General features: G+C 40.9%; 1 protein-coding gene across 7 annotated transcripts in view; it reads left to right on the top strand.

The window, feature by feature from the left end:
• Nucleotides 1–22596, top strand: part of LOC111864021 (diuretic hormone receptor) — a 529565-nt gene that overhangs the window by 263785 nt on the left and 243184 nt on the right. For all 7 annotated transcript variants that reach the window (XR_004512977.1, XM_033751295.1, XM_033751292.1 and 4 more), the window contains one exon: nt 163–981. Coding sequence is in view for 6 of the 7 variants with exons in the window: in XM_033751295.1 (XP_033607186.1) it covers nt 723–981 (259 nt within the window). In the remaining variant the exon portion in view is untranslated. The remainder of the gene's footprint in view (nt 1–162; nt 982–22596) is intronic.

The following is a 22596-nucleotide window of genomic DNA, read 5'->3' as shown; positions in this document are numbered from 1 at the left end:
CAGTTAACACACTCTTCCACCATGTACTTCACATATGTGTTATTTGTATAACATCGGTTGTTAAACAATACATATTCTGTTTCTAAATAGCTTTAATTCCGTGTTGTATGCACTGCATAAAACATTGACCTCCAAGTCCTTTGCGTTTCGATTGTGTTTCAGGTGAGGGAGCATTCTGGAGATAACGCTACAGCGAAGCACACATCACACGCTCCCGTCTAAACCATAACCGATAGAAAACTTCAGGTCTGAGAATGCTAACATTTCCTGAATTCAAGATATCTTCGAAGTGCTATTGGTTTGTGCGTGTTACTGGGGAATTTACGTTTTACTGCGAGGATAGACCACTACACGAAGTACGCTGTAGGGATTCTTGCTGTTTATCGGACAGACTTCTGAAAATGTGATCCAAAATCAGAATATTTAACAACATCATATCAATTATTATTTAGCGGGGTTTGTTCAGTGTCTTGTAATACATTTATATCAGTATTCATTTAATTACTATAAAAAGTGTACAGTCAGTAACACGCAAAATAATATCCTTCTCTAGTGAATTTGGAAGTAATATCAAGCGCATCAGAATATCATCTTTATGGATATCTGATACTACTACGTGTCAGAGTCAGAATATTAACTGACCTATGTAACGAATTTGTCTTTAAGTAAGATTGAAAGCAATATTCTGAAAGTGAATTTCGTGTCAGATCTCCCCATTTGCCATGGCCGCTTCTGACAGAGTTTCAATTAAGGAAATTGAGGAAAGTGACAGACTGAAAGAGCTCCTAAACCACACAGACCTACTGAAAGAGGTGGAGTGCTATTCAAAGGATGCGGATTCCACTGGAAGCGGAGAAGCGTCGGTCCTGTTCTGTCCGAACTTCTATGACACACTACTCTGCTGGCCGAAAACACCGGCCGGAACGCTGGCAGTTCTGCCCTGTTTGGAGGAACTGAACGGCATCAAGTACGACACCACACGTGAGTATTCTCTCATATTTTGTTTCTTGTTGTCTTTACAGCAGTTTCTGAACATTGTCTCATCATATTTTTGTATAACAGAAACATAATCTGTGATTTCCTTTGAATCATGCAGCATTTTGTCTCCTACATACTTTTACACTATACAGGTGATTCATTGGGGCACGCGGTAGCGTAGTTGGTTGAGGCACTATGCTACAAGCCTGGAAGGTCGCGGGCTTTGATTTTCAATTGCCCAATATTTCCAGCTGCAAAATGTCCCTGGGGTCGACTCAGCCTCTAACAGAAATGAGTACCAGGAAACTCCTGGGGAGTAAAGCGCGACCGGCGCCTTGGGCTGATAACCTTACCGCCATCTGTGAGCCAATTGTCTAGATAATGTGGGAGCCTCAACGCCTCATAACCCTGTGGATCTCCACGGCTTGTTACAGGGATAGCTTTACCTTTTTAACCTTTATCATAAGAGCAATATAGATACATTTCTCTCAGCGTCAGGCCCCATTTACCCTGAAATGGTTCCACTGAAACACCTCCAGGTTATCTACTCAGCATATTCGCTTTAGAATTAGATTATGCCTTAAACTTGCCTGCGCTGTTTAATGTCATAGCACACCTGATCAGTCTGGAGCCGGTGTAGCTCAGGCGGTGGCAACGAGAGGAATAATCTTTTATCTGTGGGGAAGAGCTCGGGTCGTGTAGCGAATGTTACGGGTCGGACACTTGTAGAGTTTAGGTTCTATTCCCGCGAAGGAAAGAAAATCCAATATTCTCCACACCTTCCGGACCGGCCCTGGGCCCCACCCAGTCATGTATCCAATGGGTACCGAGGACTCTTTCATCTTGGAGTAAGACGGCCGGAGTATGAAACTGACCACTCACCTCTATTTAGTGAGGAGTTTGAGAATGAGTGAAACTTTATTCGCCCTTCCCAGGCCTCAGGCCGTGGAAATAAGCACACAGCTGCTTGGCCGAATAGGATTTAAGAATTAACGTTGTTAAATTAATATACCAGCAGAACAAAATATATTTCTGGATGATTGTCGTTACTTAATAACAACTATAAGGCTCTCTGTCGTTCGAAATATCTAATTATCATGCTTACTAGTGTAAGAAGAAAAGCCGAATTGGATTGATTACGAATCAGACATGGGTATCATGGACTGTTTAACGACGCTTTATTAGCTGCAACGTTAGTTTTGTGTCGGATGTTTATAAAGTTTTATGGACTTCAAAGTACTGGGGAGACAACGATCGTGACATGTCTTGATGTATTATCGCAACACTTTTTTAGAGAGAAGAGAAAATCATGAAAAACTTGTGGAGTATTAATCTGTTTCTTGGCGGTGATTCAAAAAGGGCATCTTTCAAATAAATATCGGAAAAAGTGCGTCTTGAGACAAGCAGCAAGATCTAGCCTGTGTTACTGAAACATCCAATTATGTTTATTATTTGTTATGTGAATTCTTCTTCTATTCCTGTTGCTCCCACTTGGAGCATAGGGCATCCGTGAAATTCTTCGTTTCATGAAAAGTTAAACCATTCCGTCCAGTGAGACTGGTGAAGATTTTTCTTGTGTCAATTATTTATGCCCTCACATGTTTCGGTCTTCAAGAGACAATCATCAGAGGGACACCTTTACATCAATACAGTTGGAAGCTACTATTACAGTACATGTTCTGAAAGTTAAAATGTATACATATAAAATAATAGTTACTATAGGATTCTGACGATGGTGTATAACACACTGAGATATTGGGTTTTCGGACTCTATCCATCGTCCTGGTTTTGAAGATAACTAAGAAAAACACGACGTTTCGGAAACTGGATCTGTTTCCGTCCTCAGATGAGGGAAAACACCTATTCTGTTGGGTCCCTTAAAAAAGAGCTAGCCTCAATCACTGGACCAGTGACCACGCTCACCTGAGGACGGAAACAGATTCAGTTTCCGAAACGTCGTGTTTTTCTTAGTTATCTTAAAAAACAGGACGATGGATAAAGTCTGAAAACCCAATATCTCAATATACAATTGAGTATAAAATCTAAAGTCTTTACAACTACAGCGGCTGTTCCAGTACTTTAAAATATTTATAGTTACTTTGTTAAGATTCTATTGGAATTCGTAAACCGAGCGGGTTCGTGTCACCCCTCTTATTATTTCTTTTGACGGGGGCCGAACGTGTGCCGCCTGTCGTTCTCGAGAAGAGGGTTCTTGATGTTGCCCTGTATGCGTTTGTGGGGCGCCGTGTTTATTGGTTTCACTTCAGTTTCTTTAAGTTAGACAGTCAGTATGACTCCTTGGACGGGGAATCAGCCCATGGGAAGGCTGGGACCTATAACAATCACAGAGTAAACACAGATATCCCTGCCTTGAGTGGGATCCGAACCCACAATCCCAGTGTTAGAGCGGGAGAAGACCGTGCGGCCACTGTGATCAGCAATTACACTGATCATAGCTGTGGAAATACACCCGAGGAAAGAACAAAGAAGCGATCACTGAACAGAAGGAGAGATAAGATAAGTAAGCTCATTTGTTTGTCTGTAAAACAAAGAATCAATGATTTGTGACTAAGTATCAAATACAATGCACAGAAATAATGCCGAAACCAACCGCATCGGAAGGAACAAAGCGTTTAAGGTCAACACAGATGTCGTGTTCATGTAAACACATTATCTGTGGTGGAGCAGTTCATTTGACCATTGTTAATAACGTAGCATACGCAAAGCATTATGATGTCTTTACTTTAATTTATGGCAAACAAAATGGAGACCGCCAGCCATTTTAGCGGGAAACGTGCATACACACTTAGTTGTATTTACATGCACGTTGTGTTCAGCTAATATTTAATTTGCCTTGCGTTTCATAATATGTACAGAAGCCGTTCCAAACTGTAAGACTTAATTTCCGTAAGAAGAAATGCACGAGGCAATGGAGATTGTGTAAGCAATATTTGGTTTGTTTCCCCTGCGCTTTTCACTTCTTTTATTCGTGATTTTCCAAGCCATCACTCTAGAGGGAGACAGACTGTCATCAGGATGTCTCTCTCTTAGTAAAATGTCATCAAAACAACCCCCTCCGATGACTTGCAAATAGCAGTCGTGACATGAAAGCACCCCTCAATATTGTGAGGATTTTAGCGAGGTCAAGTCCCATGAGGTAAGTGAGACCGAATTTAAGTTAGTGTTGTCCAGGACATTATCAACACAACCTACAGCTGTGCCTCAATCACTGAAAGAGAGTAGGAAAATTATCAAGATTAAGTTTATCAGGTCAGAAGTCCTTACATACCCTCTTTAATATTTACCAGGTCTCGAAGGATTTCATTAGACTGAAAGCCAATTTATAAAACAGTAATTATTAAGCTCATGTAAAGATTACAAGTAATATGTTTTTGGACATTAGCTATCGTCTTGTCTATTTTTAAAAAACCGTCCTGTTTCTTTTTTCAAAACACAATATTTCGGAGACTAGATTCTGTTCCCATCCTCAAGGGGAGATCTCCGGAGACAGGGGCTAGCTCTGTCTATTGGACCCAACTGAGTACGTTTTACCTGAGGACAGGGACAGAAACCAGTCCCCGAAACGTTGTGTTTTAAAAAAAGAAACAGGACGGTTTTTTAAAAATAGACAAGACGATGGATAATGTCCAAAAAAACATAATACTTATAGCAATATACCATCGTCACAAACTTTTAGAGCTCATGTAAAGATTAGTTAACAAAAGGTTCCTACCACAAAGGAAACGTACTGTGTGCTTGCAACTTTCATGGATAATAGCGCGATGATTTCTAAAGGAGGATAACTCTTCAGGCAGCTCGTACACCACGTTCTGCTGTTCTTAGATTGCCACGAACAATTTTGGCCCACAAATTGAATGCGCAATTCTGACTAGGGCTTGTGTGTCTACATCGCCGATCACAGTGGCCGTGAGGTCTAAGGCTTGAAGTGTCTTCGTTCTCACAAACACTGGCAACGTGATTCGAATTCCACTTGAGACAAGGATGTCTGTATGTGCGTTTATTCTGTGTTCGTGCTGTCCTTTATGCAAGTAGCGGCCTTGCGACGTGCTGGTCCCCCGTCCAAGGAATCCTACCGACTTTATAAAAGATTAAGAAACTCAAAAAGCTGCCAAGATCCAACAGAGGGCTGTAGAGCCATAGATACATGTTTCCCTATCTTGCTTAGCAACGCCTTATTCAGTAACATATAAGTGCCGTCCAGTACTAAGTAGTTGCTTTTCTTTCATTTCGCGGTTCTGTCAGTATACAAAGTATGCAGAGTCTAGCTGTAGGGTGACTGATGAATTAAAAATTGAAGACGACTTGGAAGGAAGCGGCCGTGGCCTGATTTAAGAACTAGCCACGTTGTTTCCTGGAGAAGTTAACGAGAATTACTTAACCTTAATCATGACAGCGAATGTGTTCTCCGGGATTCGAATCAAGCACCTCCCTAATAAAAGTCCAGAGAGTTACATATACTCCATCCTGCCCGGTGTAGTCACTTTTGAAATACAGATATCCTCTAAGCGCTGTGGAGAACTTCAGTAAAATACACGTATATCTCTATGCAGTAAATTCTATGTTATATGGCTCCTGTAATTTGCTTTTAAGCTCAGTGTTCTGTTAATTTTGTTAAAATATGTGTAACATTGGTCACCAAACTAATAAGTTTACATGTTCTGAAACGTAATGTCTTTCAGAACTCTAAATATTATATTACAAATACGAGACACTCTTCAGGCCTGAGTTTAAGAGGAAACCCTGTAGTCTCATTATTCAAAGTGACTCAGAAGTGGTGGTGGTATTTGATTCAATGGCAGTCTTTACTTATTTCGAAAAGTGATTAAAATTTACTTAATTTTCCGGTGCTGTTTGTCGTACTGGTTTATTAGTTAGCATCTTGGCTGAAGGAACAGGCATAACTATGCCAACAGTTCTTTATGATTCTTAATTCAGACATAAATGTTGAATAATGTCCTGATTTTTCGTCTGTCTGTCGGAGGTCGAGCCAACGAAGTGTGAGCCAACTTTTAGTTCATTGGAATATTGGTTTACTTCCACCCTACTGCACGCATGTGAGATGGCAGATACAGCTCAGGAAGGAGGTGGGGCAGAGGGTTGTAAAATTGATTTACACCCTTGCATATCATGTTAAGGGCGTCTGAATACAAAATTCTGAAAACGTATTGATTTAGCGTATGTGAAATATAGAGAACTACAGGAATTTTTAAAGAAGATAAGCATCAAGTGTAACAAATTTTTACTAAATTGTTGAGTCAGTAAACATTTCATTGAAGGTTTGTTAAACTTGATGGTTGTATTGTTCTTTAACAATTAATGCAGTATAATAGTAAAAATATATGATTATAAGACAGGACTACAGAAATTCATGAAAGAACATTGCTTTTCCAGGTTTAAATATTCATTGAGTTTCGGCGGCATAAGAAACATAACTATGACACAGAAACATGAAGGCTTTTCATTACCGTATCCCGGTGTTGCTCTGATATGTGGTCCGTTTTTATTCTGAGAGATTCTATAAATAACCAGTAATTCGGCCTGTTCCTCGGATCCTCGAATATCTTCTGCTTTCACCGAAAACTCTAGTAGTGGTGTGTGTTTCGTTGTGCTATAAGAATATTAGATAGCGTTTGGAACGCTCTCAGTTGCGTCAGTCCCAGGAACGTGGGGCAGGAGAACATGGTCATGAGTTCCGTGGAACACGCAACCAAGAATGATCGTGCCGGCAAAACCAAGAGCAACTTACCGGACCCGACCCGAGGAACGGTCTACCAAATCTCCCAGAAACGTACGCTCTCACCAAAATAATTCGGAAATATTTTGCCACAATCATTGAATGCAAAGTTTCGCGATGAATGGATGGACTGAGAATTTCTTAATCAACTTGTTCATTTCTTCTCCTAGCCTTGTAGATTCATTCTTTCGGAGAAAGGATTACAAGAAATTCAGGGTGTATTATTGAGAACTGGCCAGCCATGACAGGAAAAAGAACATCGGAAATTGTTGTCACAGTTTATAAGAGCGTTGAGGCGCACCTGTCAGTAATAGAACTGCTGGTTATGCTTTTATGCCGCGCTTCAAATGTGAAAACATAGTAATATAGCCAAACCTTAAAGCCTGCAATTTAAGTTTTAATAAATTTTTGATGATCTGTCTTTCAGCGTTCAGTTAATATTAAATTTTCCAAGAGTCTGCCTTCATTTTTTTTTGTAAATCTGCATTTAAATGTATTTTATTCTGGTTTTGTAATAGCACGTATTGAATTTTTGGACCAGATAGCGGCTTTTCAAAGGCCGTACACAATGAGGTTAGAGAAATTGTTCGGTATTCATAAACATATCAAATCGTATACGCCTGAACCTCATCTCATAATACATATTATGATTTTACAAGAGGGTGGAATTAGGCAAATTACGAATCTTCATATTTTAACCTCACAGAGGTCTTATCTTATACAGTACAATATTTTTGTTTGCCCTTGGTTTTCCTATCAGTTGCTGCGTGAAGAAGAGAGTGTTAACTATCAGCACAGGGGTCAATATATTGCAATCCAACTTAGTGGCAAATGAACTCCATATTAACCCGAGCGTTCCTATTTGACTGCCCACACACGGACGCACGAGGGCCCTGACAGACAGACATATCGAATGATGTCACAGAGGAGACTAATATAACAGAGATTAATTTGCGATAAATATTTTAAATTGATATAAAGGTGATAAAATACTCGTAAGCCGGTCACGTGTAACGAGTGAGAAACTTAAATAATACATACATAATTTTAGATGGAATATCGGAAATGCAAAGGTTTCTTGGTGTACGATAGATAGTTTCAAAATAGATCTAGGAGGATACTGACTCGGTCGATTTGGCTCAGGATTGAATAAGGTGTCCGTATCTTATGAACATCTTAATAAAATTTTGGACCCCATTGCAGGCGATAGATTTCTTAACTATCTGAGCTAACATCAGATTCTCTATGGACGTAGTTACGTTGTTAGTTTTCGCTTGCGGGAGTGGAGTCCAACTGGGTCCACTCGGCACGGCGGCCACTGATACGTTGTTAGTTAATTAGATGAATATTAGAGTCTTCACGTCCAGTAATACTGCAATGAACTATACGAAGTAGTTTCAAAGTTTTCGTGAGGTGTAGAACAGTAATTTTACCTCTAAATCCCTCAATGCAGGTTTGAATTACAAGAACTCTTTAGGCTCTCTCGTATTCTTGAACATGTAGTGGATTCATTTTATTTCCAATGTAACGAAAATTCGTTCCTGAAATAAAAAATATGTATTCTTTTTTTTTCACTTGTCAAAGAAAAGATATTTTAGTCCAACTTTCATAAAACGAGGAGAGTTCTTAAGAACCATGGGCTCTATGTTACTAACAGAACGATTGTTCAGGAAGACGAAGAAATATTGTGATCAATTGCAATTTAGTATTTTTCAATTGCAAAAGAGAATTATTTTTTCGCGGCGTAGAACATTCATAATATAAAAAGTTTCTATAGTATCTATGGCCGCGCCATAGCTCAAACCGTTAGTCGATGACTTCCCACCGCGGCGTCCCGGGTTCGACCCACGGTCTGGTCAAGGGGGATTTGTGGTGGAAAAAGTAGCGCTGGGGCGGGTTTTCTCCGAGTACTATGGTTTCCCCTGCCAGTCTTCATTCCACCAAATTCTCCATCATCATAATCACCCGGGGCAGGTACAATAGGCCAATCAGTGGCCTCCGTGCCGAGTGGACCCAGTTGGACTCCACGCCCCAATAAGCGAATTTAAAAGTAATCTGTAGTATCTAGCAAGTTTGTTAATTGACAAGACTGTAGCACAGTTATGGACAAGAACAAACGGACCCTAGAAATTAACTGATAAATTTTCGTGAAGTTGGAAACTAGCTTGCAAATTTTTAAATTCCCAACTTTAACAGGACCAACATGGCAGTGGTGCGAAATTCTATATGCATAACATCAGTGATCTTCAGTGCAGTCTGGGAGTTGAATCTGAGAAATTCGCAATTTTATTATCCGAATATTTCAGAAGAGAAAGTTATGAACATCTAGAGGGTATGTGACATTCGCTTTCCACGATATCCTAGGAACTAGATGTGAGGTAATTTATGACTAATACGCGTGTCAGTTTGATACATAATTTTTAATAGCTATTTGCGAGTTTCAGTTATAAATCATGGTAATGTGATATGGATTTAGCTTGTCACACACGTCTGCCACATTCTGTATCCTCAAAAGAAATACAATTTCTTATCTTGGATACTAAATTTAAGGAGTAAATTACGGAGAAAATTTTAAAGTTCTAACGAATAATCCTTCCTAAACCTAAACTTTTCCTGGCTATTTCTAACTTCAATACTTGAAGAATGCCGTCTTCTGGGAAGTTACGCCATGTAGATCTTGTGTGAACCGATGTTTCGGAGGAACGTATTGCCTCCACTTTCAGGGTAGAAAAATCCGCGAGCGAGGTACCAACGTGAGCAGGTGGCTACAGACTGTTCACGCTTTTACCTCGCTCGCGGATTTTTCTAGCCTGAAGACGGAGGCGATACATTCCTCCGAAACGTCGGTTCACACAAGATCTACACGGCGCCACATCCCAGAAGACGGCATTTTTCTTAGTCACCCATGTGAAAACCTCACAACTTACAACTTCAGTACTTGCTTTATACGACCGTTTCCTGTCTTCGGCAATCATGTTACGAATTTCTTAACAGACGCATCCTTTAGGGTATGAAATATTATTTCGTGTGTTGATGTTGGAGGCCTTCCCTAACATTTCGTAACAAGCCTCACGCTTTACACAAAAGTGCAGGATGACCCCTTGTCACCTGTCTGCAACTGCAGCCGCTCTTCCTATCCAGAGACCCTTTCCTCCGCCCCCAATCTGAGGACGAGCCATGGCTCGAGGTAAAGACCTGCGGTGGGTTTCGTGAAATGCTGCCAAAGTCTTGAGTGGCTGAGAGACTGTTGGTCTCTGAAGACGGACTCAGCGTCATGGAGACTATGTAATTGCTGTTGTCTAGTGTTCACTGTAGTCTTCCCAGTAGCACGACCTTGAAGCCGGCATCACCTCATACTCGGACTTCCTACAATGGGACTACCATCGCTGCAAACAAGACTTGCTTCATTATCAAGTTCTGCACTGAGGGGTGAAATCCGATCCGTTCATCAGTCCCCTGAGAGTGTACCTGAGGCCCTCCTGGCTGCATTGTTCCTGCCCGGATCTGAAAGTGATTGTTCTGAACATATTTCAGCATTGCCTGTGAAATGTATTGCAAGAAACTTCCGTACGTGAGCCAAGAACTTATCACAGCTATTCACTTTGTGCTTACAGAGGATACGTGATCCAGCAGTTATTTAGAGGTGTCTGTGCCTTTCGTGTGTTATACACGTTTTTCTTTCCTCGCCCATGTTTTCTGCTTCTGTCTTCCTACATCTTTTCCCCTATCTTCCTTTCTCTCATTTACATTTATTTCTTATTTCATTCCTTGCAGTTGGGGGCACGCGGTAGCGTAGTTGGTTGAGGCACTATGCTACAAGCCGGAAGATCGCGGGTTCAAGTCCCGATGAGGTCATTGAATTTTTTCAGTTGACCTAATCCTTCCTGTGGGCGACTCAGCCTCTAACTGAAATGCTTACCAGGAATTAATTAAATACTTTTCCTGGGGAGTAAAGCGCGGCCGGCGCGTAAGGCTGACAACTTTACCGCCATCTGTGAGCCGATTGTCTAGAAAATGTGGGACCCTCAACGTCTCACAACCCTATGGGCCTTCACGGCCTGTTACAGGGATAGCTTTACTTCTTTTTTTTATCATTTCACTGGGAGGCTAGATTGGCCTCAGGTTCTGTGTGGAAGTTGTGACAACATGAAAACCCCTGATTATGTCTAAAATCGACGATCAGTTGTCCAGCTAGTCGCCAGTTCGGCTCTAGTTAAGATTAATAAATGAACGAGAGAATTAAAAGTAGTTGGTTCAACCACGTGTCACCCATCATCATTCATTCATTCATCAGTAATCTGTCAAGACGACAGGTCCGCAGTCTCTTCCAAAACAGTTCCTCCACTTGATGCGATCTAGAGCTTTCTCCTTCAAATGACAGTATCCTCTTCTGTCCCCAAGGTCATCCAGCATCTTCTTACATCTTCTTCCTCGTCTTCTTGTCCCTTCTACCCGCCCCTCTATCTTTCCTTCAGTAACTTCTTTTAGAAGGCAGTTTCTGCGTAAAACATGACCAATCCAATTAGCCTTCCGTTTTCTTATTTCGTGTAGGATATTCCTGTTAAAGAAATAGGTGCAGTAAATATATATTCTGATACCTCTTGATTCTACACTTCAACGCCTCGTCTATTTTCTTTTAATAATATACTGAATGATGATAATGGGACACATAACTCAATCTATATTTTCAATTAGCACAGCTTCACTGCGTGTAAGAATAAAATATTTTCTCCAGATTAAAAATTTAATTACTCATTATATCTTAGAAACACTGGCCCATAAATATCGTGGAAAGATTTTACATTCTACCCGAAAACCCAGAAGTACCTATTACGTCACCTTTACCTCAACAGAAACATGAGAGAGAGAGGACGAGGTCGACTCCCTCGTCATCATTGATAGGTTTAATTTTAAAACTGAGGTGGTATTTAACTTTTATGTTGACCGATCAGTTACATGCATTAGTACTATTAGAAATCAATTTGCCATGACACTTTAATTTGCTAATTAATTCAGTTCATTGTCAGTATGTAACCAGACACCCTACTGCGTGACAGCTTGTTGAACACATGTTCTTTACACTTCAAAGGTTTTGCCTCTCTGACACGACGTAACATTACCAATAAAATTAATTTATTTCTGGCGATCAACACATGTTAATTATACTCTTGATAGTACTTATTATTAAATTAGAGGAAGCGCCTATGGCCTTTTTACGCCTATGAACTGCCAACAAATATTAATTATGTTTCTATTCTAAGCTACTCATTAAAATATATGAATTATGCAGTTAAACTGAACGGCACTATGACTCAACAACGAATATTAATTATTCTTCAGATTAAATTAGACTATCATCAACGCATTAATTAAAATGAAACTTTAATATATCCTTAGGTTTGAACGATCACAGTTTATGGAAGACTTTGGGTTAACAAGAACCCGCCTTTGATTCCAACTCTAAGCCAAATCAGTTAGTAACATCTCACTCTGTTTCTTTAAACTCCAATTTAATATTATCTTTACACTAACACCTAACTCTGCCAAACGGTCTCCGTTTCAGAGACAGGCTGGTATCTTCACGATCTATGCATTTTTCATTCTTCTCCAAGTATAATTAGAATGATCAAATCAAAAAGATAAGATGGGCAGGGAATGTAGCACGAATGAGGGAGAAGAGGAATGCGTATAGGATATTGGTGGGAAAGCCAGAAGGAAAGAGACCACAGGGAAAACCAAGGCATAACTGGGTGGAAAATATTAAAATGGATCTTAGAGAGATATAATGGGATGGAATGTATTGGATTGATCTGGCTCAGGATAGGGACCAGTGGAGGGTTCTTGTGAACTCGGTAATGAACCTTCGGGTTCCATAAAATGCTGAGAAGTTCTTCAGTAGCTGCACAATTGGCAGCTTCTCAAGAAGGGCTCAGCTCCATGAGTGAGTGAGAGTGTTTCTGGTTTGTTCTAAGTGTGTCACTTTCATCGGCGTTAGAGGAATGTAAAATTTTCACCTCAAAAAGAAACGAAGTGGCGGATGGATGGTGATAATTGGAGTGGTGAGGCTCGAGAACTAAAGATGAATATGAGATGATATTTATATGGTTCCAAAGTAAATTTGACCAGTAAATCTAAAATATCAACTCAGAAAATATTTCTAAGTAATGTTTGTGTTAATATTACCGTCCCCTGAGGTATGACGATGTGTTTTGGTAGGTGTGTGGGGGCATTTTAGAGGTACTTGCAACATCAGTCATTAGGTGAAAATATTGTTACATGTACACCCTTTGCTAGGCAACGTACTGGTAAAGGCGTTCCCGCAGAAGCAATCGCGCAGAACAATATGACATCTATTGCTAGCCAAAAAGCTGTAAACAGGAGTCCATAAAAATATAAGATGGTGTTTTCCGTGGGGCCCGTGCAGAGGAGTTACCTTGAAGGCAGTCGGCGCTATCCGTCAGCCAGTTCTCCGTAGGACATAACCACGGTATTTTTCTATTGCTAGTGGGGTGGGACGAAGTCCCTTATACTGCGGCCACTTCTGGCCTATTGTACCAGCCCCGGATGATAGGTGAGGGTGATTGTGGAGCAATCGGTGGAATGAAGATTGGCAGGGGAAACCGAAGTACTCGGAGAAAACCTGCCCCAGCGTCACTTTGTCCACTACAAATCCCACTTTACCAGACCCGGGATCGAACCCGGGCCTCCGCGGTGGGAAACCAGAGACTAACCGCTTGAGCTATGGTACGGCCATATAGCCACGCTAAGTTCGTATACGGGCAGTAAGGAGTAGTGTGATACTTACAGTTCCTGTAAACTTTGCAGAGGAATAGTCACTGTTGAGATTGTTATCTAGCAACGACTATTGTAAGCAGATGTTGAAGATATTATCTATGCGTTACAATTACAATAATTCTTAGAGTATTATAATTAATTGCAGTTACGACTTGTGAGTATCCAACAAAATGATTCGTCAATCCAAACCCGCGTCTATAGTCACTCCTGCACGTGACAATATAGAGGCAGCATTTGCTTCCGAAACGTCGGTGATGTCTGTCAGACTATACAGCGTCAAAACATCAGAGTTACAGCAACGAGAATCTGAAATCTCATAGAGTTGGTGTCGGGAAGTGTTGCTTCTACGTTTGCGCCGCTCTCCATGTTTTCATAATTAAAGCTGTGATGTGAGTGACACTTCTAGTATAAACATATTCTATGGAGTTCCCCTCAAATTCTCATACGGAGGCATGTATGTTCACAATTTAATTTTCTAGCTTTCATTAATTTAAAAGATGCTCAACTCATAGGGGCATTTGCACTGCATATATCCCTCCCCGGGGACATGAGAGAAATTTGTTTTGCATTTAGTTTCTCGCTGCTCCGTCTGCGGCCCTTCATACATATATGTATATTAGTGCCCTTTGCTTTATTGGCTTATTTACACACCAGCTGTAGCTACGCATATTTGATCATTGTACAGGAACCTGACCGTGCTAAGGGAGTAGCAATGGAGAATTGGTGGAAAGGATAATCAGGTAATTGCATATAAATTATAACTCAGAACGTTTAGGGAAATTACGTGCGATGCTTATTTCTCTTGCTCTTACACAGAGGGGAAGCGGCCTCCATAGTCTAGGGGTAACGTTCCCACCTCGTGACTCAAGGTACGCGGGTTCAAACCCGGCGGAGGTCCTGGAATTTTTAAGGGCGGAAAAATTCAGGGAACAAGTCCTCCGGGAGGGACTTTAAGCCGTGGGTCCCGTGTCGTAGCTTTACGGTACGTAAAAGAACCTCATATCTCCAAAGGAGGTTACTGAGCCAAATTAACGGTCGTTTCCCGCCCAACAGCAGTCTCTGACACCTCTGGTAGATGGGGGAAGCATCGAGATACCGCTGAGCCAGTAGAGGCCGAACTCGCTGGCTGAGTCGGGACTGATGGCACGCACCAGTACCGGTAGGGAATAGAGATTGGTAGAATATCATAGGGGGACGCACAATGGACCAACAGTTGGTCTAAGTTGCATGGGGATACCCACCCTCTCCAATACAGTACAATACAATACAATACACAGAGGGGAGCTATGGGTTGAAATTAAGAACTTTTAGTGGCGAAGATCAAAAGCCTCACATGTACCAAACTTCACATTGTTTTTGTTATGTTCTTCACAATTTTTACACTTTGGCGGATCTTGTTATGGTACTCAAATTAAAAGGGCTTGGGCCGGATATCTAGCACACGGGGGGTAGGAGAGGAATGTATACAGAATTTTAGACGGAAACCTGAATTGAAGATGCAACTTTGGAGATTTATACGTAGATGGGAAAATAATATTAAAATGCATCTTTTAAAAGAAATATAATTTGAGGTTATGGGCTGGATATTGCTATTTTGCGGTAAGTTCAGGTTCTGATATCGGGATATACCCATTGAATATGTTCGTGACTTTCCTCAGTACCTCCAGTTGCAGGGAAGGACAGTACTTTGAAGTGGCCATCGGCAGCTCCATCCCACATCCCTTTCAATTCATTCACGAATCATCTTACCATTCTGTGCTGATTAAATCGATATATTGAAGGCAACGTTAAATGAACCATGAATCAGCCCCATATCATGGAAAGGGGGGGGTAATATGTTTGTTAAATTATTTTCAAGTTACGTTACGACCCGAGGTTTACCGCCAGTCAGTTCGTCTTGGCGTCAAAATCCTTAAGGCTCACGACCAGAGTTTTTTTAACTGAACTCTTTCGGTCATGGTCCTTATGTAACATCCTCTCTGACGAGAGGGTGGGCTTGTCTCTTATGAATAGGCTTCACCTTTGTAATATGTACCTGCACAACCAGTATGTTATTGAAAATTCTTCCTTGTGCAATACATACAAGTCCTCTGTCAGTTCAGGCTTTACAAAGCAGATCACGTCTAAGTTGCGTATCTTCTGCTACAACTGCAGCTTAGTCACTTCAACTACCGCCACCAAATTTAAGTCTCATATTTTCTACGTCTGGCTTTGCTTTGTCCTATGTTGCGAGCATGTTAATTCTCATGACTTTGTATGACTTCTGCTTGTTGCCTGCATAGTTTTGTTTTATAGTCGAATACATATGGCAGGTTGAAAGCCATTTACAAATAAGAGAAACAGGAAGCCGTTGCTAAGTAACGGCTGCTGTTTCTCTCATTCTGTCACAGTATGTGTATTTTGGGATAGTGTAAAATTTAGACGCTCTTTCGTTGGACACTGTTTATATGACGGTCGGTCTCGCCCCTTCACAGGACGAATGCCCTTCTTGATTCATGAAAACCCTCTCAATACAGACAATTTACTTACTTACTTACTCATGGAGCTGAGCCCCTCTGGAGGAGCTGCCAATTCTGCAGCTACTCAAGAATTTCCCAGCATTAATGGAATCCGAAGGTTCATTACTGTGTTCACAAGAGCCCTCCACTGGTCCCTATCCTGAGCCAGATCAATCCAATCAGTACCATCCCATCCTATCTCTCTAAAATCCATTATAATATTGTCCACCCACCTACGCCTTGGTCTCCCCAGTGGTCTCTTTCCTTCTGGCTTTACCACCAATATCCTATACACATTCCTCGTCTCTCCCATTCGTGCTACATGACCTGCCCACCTCATCCTCCTTGACTTGATCATTCTAATTATACTTGGAGAAGAGCACAAGTTATGAAGCTCCTCATTATGCAGTTTTCTCCAACCTCCTGTCACTTCATCTCTCTTCGGTCCACATATTCTCCTCAACACCCTGTTCTCAAACACCCTCAGTCTATGTTCCTCCCTTAATGTCACAGACCAAGTTTCACACCCATACAGAACCACAGGCCAAATTATAGTTTTGTATATTCTGATTTTTATGTTTTTGGACAACAGGCGAGAAGACAAAAGTTTCTGGACTGAATGGTAGCAAGCATTACCCGAGTTTAATCTCCTCTTAATTTCCTCCTGAATCAGGTTTCGATCTGTTATCGTTGTTCCCAAATATCTGAATTGTGCCACATTTTCAAAACATATGTTTCCTATCTTTATATCATGATTTTGCCCTGCATTGTGGTGACGAGACAGCAACATATACTTAGTTTTCTCAATGTTTGCTTCTAGACCAACCTCTTTACTTGCGTCAATTAAAGTTTTTTCTTTATGGTATCTACATTATCACCCAGTAGATTCACATCATGGACATAGGCCAACAGCTGATGTGTCCCGTTTAATTTCAGTCCCACCTGGTTTCCCTGGACGTTCCTAATGGCATATGCTAAAGCAAAGTTGAAAAGCAGTGGCGATAAAGCATCTCCTTGTACAGATAAACAATTAGAAAAGAAAATTCCCTTGCCCATAAAACAACCTAAAATAACCGCCAGTATACAGTTCCATTAAGCCATAATACGAGCAACAAAATGGTGTTAAACCCGAATTGTTTCATTATTCGTAAAGCGTTGTGCGGCGGAGAGCCAGGGACACTCCAGAGTCTGGTTGCCTCTCGAGCAACGAGTGCTGGCCGTCGAAACCTGATATATGCACTTCAAATCCCGTCTCTTGACACAAAACTGAACTCTGCAAGAGTGGCCTGAAGTGATTTTGCAGATTCAATTTAATTTCCCATGCAGTGCGTGTAATTATGGAATCCCTTTACAAAAAAATATGAGGTTTATAAAGCCACGTGCAGTACGCGTGAGAATAAACTACTGAAACTCGCAGCTAATTTCAACCTATTGTTCATTAACTGTTTACAAATCATATCATAAAGATAGTTGGCAAACCCTTCAGAAATATGGCCGAATTAAACTATTTGGGACAGCAGTAACAGATCGAAATTACATGTACAAAAAATCAAAGAGATAATTGAATTTTGGAAGTTTTTACTTCTATTCAATTCAGAATCACTTAGTCTGACGAGCTCAGTCGGTATAGCAACTTGCAACGAGCTAGACAACCGAGGGGTCTTGAGTTCGAGTCTCGGTAGGGTCAAGTATATTCTCCTCTCCACGTCATTCTGCCTGGCTCTGGGGCCCAACCAGCCTTCTATGCAGTGAGTAGCGGGGGTAAAGCGGCCGGGGCCGCTGGCGACTCAGCTCCAACTAGTGCCGAGGGCAACAACTTGGATCTGTACATCCACTACCCTGTACGTCTTCGCGGTGTAGTGCTTAGTCAGTTAAGCACAGGGACAACTTTACCTTCATTTCTTACTCTGTGGTCTCCTAAGCCAAAATATTACGAATGGATGTGAAGTTCGATCGTAACATTTGAAGTCGAACGTCGAGTTTTGAATAACCATCGTCTATAGAATGTCTATATGAAGCATGTTGGTAAGATTCTAGAGGAATGGAATTTGTTGAATGAGTAATGCCTCTCATGTTCTGTATGTAATGATTGCTGGTATTTCTGAAAAAAAAAAGACAAGTTTTTCTCTGATTACATATGAGAAGCTAAGAGTATTTCGCGCTTATTGACAGTTTTCTCTATATCGACTAAAGTAGAAAATTCAATATTATATTTAAGCATCTTGTTTTAAAATTTAGAGAAAAATTTTAAAGGATTTTAAAATTAGAACTAAAGATTTTATAGTGCTACTACAGGAAAGTCAAAATTAACGTGTGTATAATAATCTACAAACCAGACAGATATCAACGAAGTAGATTTTGATAAGAACAAGGAAAGTGTTTTTAAATGTTAAATTTTGGGCTTGGTGCAGTGTGACAGCAACCTGAGTGTTATACACCTGATGATGGCCGTCTGAGGCCGAAACATGTAGTGTGAAGGAGCAAGATCAAGGACACATAATATATTGTTTGCACTTGGGACGGAGTTTATATCATTATATCATTTATAGAAAATTCAATTTAGTGTAACATTTGCGTTACAGTTTAACTCTTGCTACTTGTTATGCTTGCCACCTCTGCACGATGAACTTAACACGACGATATTATTTTTTGCTGAAGTGTTCAATTTCATTATGTACAATTCATTTCTTAGTTACTATAGGATTCTGACGATGGTGTATAATTCACAGAGATATTGGGTTTTCGGACTTTATCCATCGTCCTAGTTTTTAAGATAACTAAGGAAAAACGCGACGTTTCGGGAACTAGATCTGTTTCCGTCCACAGGTGAGGGAAAACACCTATTCTGTTGGGTCCCTTAGCAAGAGCTAGCCTCAATCACAGAATAGGTGTTTTCCCTCACCTGAGGACGGAAACAAATCTAGTTTCCGAAACGTCGTGTTTTTTCTTAGTTATCTTAAAAACTAGGACGATGGATAAAGTCCGAAAACCCAATATCTCTGTGAATTAATTTCTTGTTAGAAAAAGATTTGTATTATTACAGTGAAGTAATGACCAATATTTTCCTTTTCTGTCCTTATTTCTAGTTCTGAAAATATATATCATAGCATCTAACAAGATACTTATTTGCCATCTATTAATTTTTACATGACAAGAAATTTGATGAAGATGGTTTTGAGCCTGTCCCAAAGTTGATCTGAGGCCTCGGACGGCCATTCTAATTGACAATTCTCGCCAATGCCTTCAGTTTCGCTAAGCAAATTCCTGGATAATACCTCGTATTAGGCCATAACCGCCTCCCTCTAGCTCCAAAATCGTCCTACCAATTGACACTACCTAAATTATCAGGTATAAAAACATGGTTTAATACTCTTAGAATTGTTCTGTCTCGTCAAATAGTGCTTACAACTCATTGGCACTCTATAGGCGTATTTCTTTTCTTCCTGTATGGATGGACTGAGCCACAGCCTGTTCCGGCTTCTAAGAGAAACATTCCTAATATGCCAGTCGAAGATCACTGCTTCTACAAAGGGGAGGGATGACAAACTTTCGCTCAGCTCATAACCTTGAGGGACAGTGGATTAACCTTCATGAGGCTCCTACCCTTTGACCTGTCTGGCTTGAATGGCCCTAGCAGGAGCAAAATTTCCCGCCAACATAACTCTCCTGGTCACAGGAAAACGCAAACCTCTTCACGATTAGGTGGTAGTCCAACTTAAAAGGGAAGCGTATTGTAGTTTTATCAATAAAATTTAATCTAAACCTCTTGACTAAACTTGAAGCTGGGAGATGCGGGTGTAGGGAGAGGCAACATTTTCTAAATACAATCTGACATGACGCCTGAAAGCCGGAATAGCTTTTTGCTAGGCAACAGCTCGGTAAGCAGGTTCTTGCGGAAATGCACATGTTCACCACAGTAGAAGGACCCGTTTCTAAACAACGGATCGATATGAGTGTCGTTGGAAACGGCGTATTTTATTTTGTTCGTGCAAAATGGTTCTGTTGAGGGTCAGTCGAGTTCCGGCGTTTCAAATGAGCCTTTACTGGAGAGTTCAGGTGTGGAGTTTTAACCAGCGGCAACGACGTGACTACGGAAGCTGAGAATCTCCACTGTGTTAAATCTGTTTCCAGGAAACGGTTAGTGGAAACTTTAATATATTGAGGACACTACTAGTCTGTGTGTCTCAGTGAATTGTAAAATGCGGAGATTATCAGTAGCGCTGTATTACTTGTAAATTCGCGTGGTGGGATTAAGGTGCCAAAATTCTAATCATCCAGTCTATACCACGTCTAATAAACACACCCCCAAATACGAAAAAAATATGTTTCTTTAGAATTTGATGCGCAAGGCTAGTATAAATTTACAGTCGCCCTCGAAATTCTGTGAGATATCTGTTGTAGAAGATCAAATTCTCTGTTAAATGTCCAACACTCCAGACTTAACCAATCGCAGCAGCAGCAAGCAGAATGACACAGTCACTCGACGTTGAAAATTGTTGTAATGTCACTGTCTAGCCCTTCCTGTCCTGTTTGTTCTTCCAGGAAACATGGTTCAACTTGAGCAATTTAACTTTCATCCAACATGTTTGCGGTTTTTATTGACTTGGACACTCTCTGAAATTAGATAGAATTGAAATAAAACTATTTGCTTGTTGCGGAAATTTAATCAGTTGGTTCCCGGCACGCGTAACAGAGGCTCATTCGTGGGACATGTTTTCAATGCGTGTGCAGCTAACGTTGGAACAGAATTCAGACAATGCAGAGGGCACGGTTCGTTTTAAATTAAATTTAATTTAATTATAATAGTTCACTTTTGCCTACATTAACGGCCAAAATATGTACAGATTACCAAATTCACTCCATGGAACAAGATCGTATCAAATCACTATGAAGTATTTTTTTTCTATCTTGTCTTCAGTCACTCTGGAATCTCGGAACTGTAAATTCTTCTAGACTCTCTCTTCCAGCTGACAACTGATTCGTAACCGCCCTGAACGGATTCTGTCACTCTTATATAGCTGCGGAACGGACATGGACCTAGAGTGAACACATATCACTTGATCGCTATCCAGTCGGACGGATCTACAGAAAACACAGTCTCATCTATTGTTGAGTGTTGGACCGTGTTTAGAGAGCTGTTGCCTGGTAACCGCGTTGATCAAATCTGTTACAATATGTATATCAGCTGGTTCACTTGAACGCTGTGCAACGACACAAGAGCGAGGCCATAATCACAAGCCCGCCAAAATGGAATTTCGAAAATTACTTCGCACCAGTAAGTCAGGTAAGGCGACGACGCTTCTGGCATATGTTTTGGGGTGTCTGTTCAGAATCTACTATCTCGACTCAGGTTTTCGTGGCCTTCTTGGCTCTTCCAGGAAAATGGTGGCATATTGCCTTGTTTAGATCCGTACTCCCTCCTTCTACCTTTAATTCCAGTTTTTAGTTCAAAAATGATCCTGCCGCTCAGTGATATACTCTCTGAGATTTCGAAACCATCCCCAAATGACCCACAACTACAAAGTACATGGTGGCAACTTAGGAGATTATTACTCATAGCTCAGAAGCGTTCAGAGCTATTTGTTGAGGTTCTGGCGATGTTTTGCAACTCTCTCAAACTAGGTGAAGACTGAGGGTGTCGAAGAACAGGGTGCAGAGGACATTACACGCATTTGCATCCAAGAACAGGGGTTGAAGAGGACTGCGTAATGAGGAGCTTCATATTTTATCCTCATTTCCACGTATAATTAGAATTATCAAGTCAAGGGAAGTGAGATGGGCAGGACATACAGCATGCATGCGAGAGAAGTGTAGAGTATAGAGGGTTCAGGTGGGAAAGCCAGAAGTAAAGAAATCACTAGGAAACTTGGACGTAGAGGAAAAATAATGTTAAAATGGATCATAGAGAAATTGTATAAGGGTAGGGACTTTATTTATTTGGATCAGGAAAGGGAGCGTGGAAGGCTTTTATGAACACGGTAACGAACTTTCGTGTTCCATAATCTGTTCGCAGATTCATGCGTACCGAGTTACTGTTTCTTTTTTTCCTTGGCACTACAGCCCCAGTGGGCCTAGGCCTACCTCCATGAACTCCGTTCACTTCGGTTTTTCTAGATCTTACACATACGGTAGGACTCCTTGGGCGGGTGATCAGCTCGTCGCAAGGTCTCTACCTGTAGACAACTGAGTTACTGTTAGCTTCTCAAATTACTTGGCTCCATGTAGTTAATTACCCGGTTAATTGGTAAGTTGGTCATCTATACTACGAGTAGCTTCGAATAATGGGCTCGTTGATGACTACCGATTTCGTATGGATTTGGAAGAAGGCGGTAATTGCTTGATCTAGGTGTTATCCCGGAATTTGTCTGGAGTGACTGATAAAAGACGCGAGAAACCCCAGGCGAGTTAGGCAATATCCAAGTTGTGATTCGAACTGAGCAGCTTCCGAATACCGCTATGATAACCAGTTCGGCATACTGTTATTAGTAGTCTTAACCCTTATCATTATTTCTCGTCTTCCAAAGTATAAGCAAGAGCGAATAATGTTTTTGCCAGGATCTGCAGGAGATA

The sequence above is a fragment of the Cryptotermes secundus genome, unplaced genomic scaffold, assembly GCF_002891405.2.
Source record: "Cryptotermes secundus unplaced genomic scaffold, Csec_1.0 scaffold303, whole genome shotgun sequence".
NCBI classification, from domain to species: Eukaryota; Metazoa; Arthropoda; class Insecta; order Blattodea; family Kalotermitidae; genus Cryptotermes; species Cryptotermes secundus.
The sequence above is the reverse complement of the archived record's forward strand: the minus strand, read 5'-3'. Positions and strand labels throughout refer to the sequence as shown.